This window comes from Cariama cristata, unplaced genomic scaffold, assembly GCF_000690535.1.
Source record: "Cariama cristata isolate BGI_N322 unplaced genomic scaffold, ASM69053v1 Scaffold42081, whole genome shotgun sequence".
Classification (NCBI taxonomy): domain Eukaryota; kingdom Metazoa; phylum Chordata; class Aves; order Cariamiformes; family Cariamidae; genus Cariama; species Cariama cristata.
In genome coordinates, this window is record NW_009598269.1 from 1 (window position 1) to 4,136 (window position 4,136).

Here is a 4,136-nt window from a genome sequence, read left to right on the forward strand (position 1 = left end):
CCCCCTGCCCCGGCCTACCCGCCCTCCGCCTCGACCCCAAGGTGTCCCGCAGCGTCCTGCCCCTCTCCGCCGTCTTCATCGGCATGGTCACCTCCAACAACCTCTGCCTCAAGCACGTCGGCGTGGCCTTCTACAACGTGGGGCGATCCCTCACCACCGTCTTCAACGTGTTGCTCTCCTACCTGCTCCTCAAGCAGACCACCTCCCTCTACGCCCTCCTGGCCTGCGGAGTCATTATAGGTGAGGGGGAGCGGGAGGGAGCTGCACCCACCCCATGGCTGGCCACGTAAACTCGGAGAGGTGGAGGTGGGGGGTCTTCCCCTTGGGAAGCCATCCCCGTCTGCGCGGCAGCTCCCCGCTAAGGTGGGATAGCTCAGGGCTTCTGCTTTGCTCTGCCTCCAGCAACCTGCTTCGCATGTCTGGAGCGGGAAAGGCAATTACTCTTACCTGACTCCCTTCTTCCTTTGAACACTAAAACCTGCGTACTCTCTAATGAAGTTTAACTTGCCTTACCTTTTTCTTTTTTCCCCACAAATCCTGTTAAACAGTAGGTAGCTTTCCCCCTGTTCTCAAGTGCTTGTTGATTATTAACTTTGGTAACAATAACAGTATTTATGTCAGTGCCATTGGGACCGTACAATGGAGCCAGCCAATTCAGACAGGCTGAATGCACGTGATGAATGGTTTGCTGATCAAGCCAAGGGTAAAACACCACCAGAAGATCTGGTTGTGTGGTTAGGATGTAGGGCAGGGCATTGACTGGCTTAATGGGAATTGCTTTCCAGTCTTTCATTCCAAAGGCATCGGTAATGCCAAAAGCTACCTTCCACTGGAAGGCCATGTAGGTACCAACAATGGTGAAAAGTTGACTTCAGTACAGTCCCAGGTGGACATGTGTTCACTTTGGTGCTTAGAGAAGCAGATGGACTCAGATGAAATTAAGACAAGAGAATCTCCTCTCCATAGAAGCGGTGAACAGGAACAGAACTACTGTTTTTTCCACCCAGGTGGTGCAAGCAGTTCCCTTCAGCGAGTCTCGTGTTTGGGTATTGCCCAGGATTATGGCATCTGCCAGCCTTACAGGGTTTCTCTAAGACTCCGTCCCCCTGGCTCCATCTCCTTTTGCTGGGAGAGCATTGCCCATATGCCTACACAGCAGCATAGCTGAGCATCCCCTGTGGCCTGACACAAAGCCCTTCCTGTCTGTGCGTTGAACCCATTTGTATTTGGGCTTCGTTTAAAGCACATTAGCCGCTTTGCAGGCAACTTCCCAGACTACCTCCAACACGAAGCAGCTAATGGAGAGGTGGAGCAGTGCTCCTTCAGTAGCTCATCGCCCCTTTTATGTTTTGTTTGAGTAGGATGGGGGGAGGTCTCCCTCTCTGCCCTGGAGTGGCAAAGCCTGTATAGCTCCTGTTTCGGAGGTGGTTAAAGAGTTTCTTACCTGTCAAAGTTTAATGTGTTGAAGATACTGCACTCGATTTCTGCCTTGCGATCTTTTTTTGATCAAGCTTCTTAATATTACATCCATGTGTTTACTGTCGTTCCAGCTTTTCTGACCTATCTTTCCCTTCCTCTTAACAGCACAGCAAAGCCTGTAAGGCCTTTTTTTAAAAAAAAAAACAGAACAAAAACAAACACAACACCTTGAGGGATGTTTCTTGCTACCTGTGTGTCAGTTTGCTGCCTTTTCAATTAAAAAAAAAAACATACGATCTCCTGAAAATGACCTATACACAAAAAGTAGCTTTAACTTGAGTTCATGGCTCTTTGGAGTAATAGTTTCTAAACTCATGCTGTCTGCTCACTGTGGGAATCAGTCCTCTGAGACTGAATGATAGCACAGTAAATTACTCGCATTCCCAAAATAAATCTTCCCAGGACTCCAGTCATGACACTTTGTGGGTTCACTTAATAGAAAGGGGAAGCCCTTAAGCCTGTCTCCGCTTGTGGTTGTGGTTGTTTAGTATAAAGTAGATGATGAATTGCTGACTGTATGTTTTGAGTCCTTCAGCAGTTGTTCAGATGATGCCTGATTTGTTTGGTTGCAGGTGGCTTCTGGCTGGGTGTTGACCAGGAAGGAGCAGAGGGCACTCTGTCATGGACAGGTATATTCTTTGGGATCTTGGCAAGCCTGTGTGTCTCGCTCAATGCCATCTACACCAAGAAGGTGCTGCCTGTGGTGGATGGTAGCATCTGGCGTCTGACCTTCTACAACAACGTCAACGCTTGTGTCCTCTTCTTCCCCCTCATGATGCTGCTGGGCGAGTTCCACACCCTCTACCACTTCGACAAGCTGGGGAGCCCCAGTTTTTGGGGTATGATGACCCTGGGGGGAGTGTTTGGCTTTGCCATTGGGTATGTGACCGGACTTCAGATTAAGTTCACTAGCCCACTCACCCACAATGTGTCTGGGACAGCCAAGGCCTGTGCCCAAACAGTGCTGGCTGTTATCTACTTTGAGGAGACAAAGAGCTTCTTGTGGTGGACGAGTAACTTGATGGTTCTGGGGGGCTCCTTTGCCTACACGTGGGTGAAAGGGCTGGAGATGAGAAAGGTGCAAGAGGATCCTAATGTCAAAAGCGGCGAAAGAAATGAGACTGGTGTGTGAGCAGCTCCTGCACCTCCATTTCTGTGCCTGGGGGTTAACCTTTGGTGCTCCTTTCCTCCTGGGGAGAAAAAGAGCAAGGAGCAGGAAAAAATTCACGTGCAAAGTGTGTGGGGAACTGTGTCAGGAACCAGAGCCAAAGACCTGACTGGATCATGTTTTATCCATGGGATCTCACCCTGTATCGGAGTTGGGGAGAGCATGTGTTGTAGAGAGCAATCAGTTGTTTTGTGATCCTTTTTTAAAATGGATGTTGCTATTGATCTAATCTGGGCAATTTGCATCTTGGGGGGGGTGGGCTTATAACTGACAAAGACTGGGGTGGGAGCTTTGTGTAGTTGGGGATCTAGAATTAACTGAATGAATGCTGTCTGAAGTTATAAAATCCTGAACCTCCATGTAAGGAAGGGGCAGGTAGCCAGATTGTTGAGGATAGTCTCCAGTAAACTGTTCTGCTGTAAAAGGATTGGCAACAGCCGTTCTTCCTGTTGCCCCATTCAGTGCAAAGGATGGGAAATTCCCTCCTTTCTGGTTCTGTGCAAGCCTAAGCAGCAGCAGTGCCTCCAAACCTCCTTTCCAAAGAGTCAATATCATAGCCTGCTGAGGTCTCTTCTGCGTTTGCTCCACCTCGTTTCTTAGTTTAGGAAATCATGCTAAGAATCAGGAATTAAACTTATTCCCTCTACACCATGTCCCATGAGGGAGAGCGTGCTCTCTCAGTTGGCTTGCTTGGAGAGGACCAAGCTTGGCCTCTGTGTCTTGCAGTGACAGGCAGGAGGGAGGAAAAGTTACTCTGAAGCACTTGCTTCCATGGGGTGGAGATCCCAGTTCATGGGGTTTGCAACGCTTGTCCTCTTTACCCTCTGTGTAGGGGGTAGGTTTGCGTTTGAAAATGGGGTTGTTACTAATTAGGCTTGTTTCAGGGGACTTGTTCCATACCTGCTTTGGATCTCCTATGGCGTTTGGAGTGTGTCTTCTGGCTTGTTCCTTTTAAACAACCCCCCATGGCTGCCTCAGTGAATCCTTCAACCCTTCCCCCAAAAAAATCCTAGTTGTGCTCAGCTGCATCAATCCCTTGAAACTTGCTGCGGAACAGTTAGTTCTGCAGAAATCCCTGCCCCCAATCTGGTCCCATGCAAGTGCCACCTGGGGTTACTCTGTGCTGTGATTTCTGATCCCAGGAGTCAGCAGCAACATCCTATAGTCAGCTGTGATGTTGCACCAGCTTTCTAACCCCCTGGCCCCTTTAAATATAAAGGGTTATTTGGATAGCCATCCTGGGCGGTTAATGTGACTGCTTCGTACCCTGCCCTATGGATCCTACGTGATGTATCATGCGCTGTGTGTGATGTCTGGCCACTCCTACAGAAGGACACTCCATTTCTGCCTAGAATACGTTCCTGTCTAATTTTGGGGGGGCTCCTGCTCCAGGTTTAATGCCCACATGTACCTTCTTTTGCAGTGCAGGCTGCCATGTAGGGCCCTTGAATTTAATTATTTGTTTTTTTAAATAGGAACGAACATTTTT

At 48.9% G+C, this 4,136-nt stretch overlaps 1 protein-coding gene across 1 annotated transcript; it reads left to right on the plus strand.

Moving 5' to 3' along the window:
* Positions 1 to 8: 8 nt before the first annotated feature.
* Positions 9 to 3,059, plus strand: SLC35C1 (solute carrier family 35 (GDP-fucose transporter), member C1; the record flags this gene model as incomplete). Its single annotated transcript, XM_009709207.1, has 2 exons — positions 9 to 240; positions 2,052 to 3,059. Coding segments are annotated over 2 exons (792 nt in total), but the record flags the coding sequence as incomplete, so codon positions are not given.
* Positions 3,060 to 4,136: the final 1,077 nt, after the last annotated feature.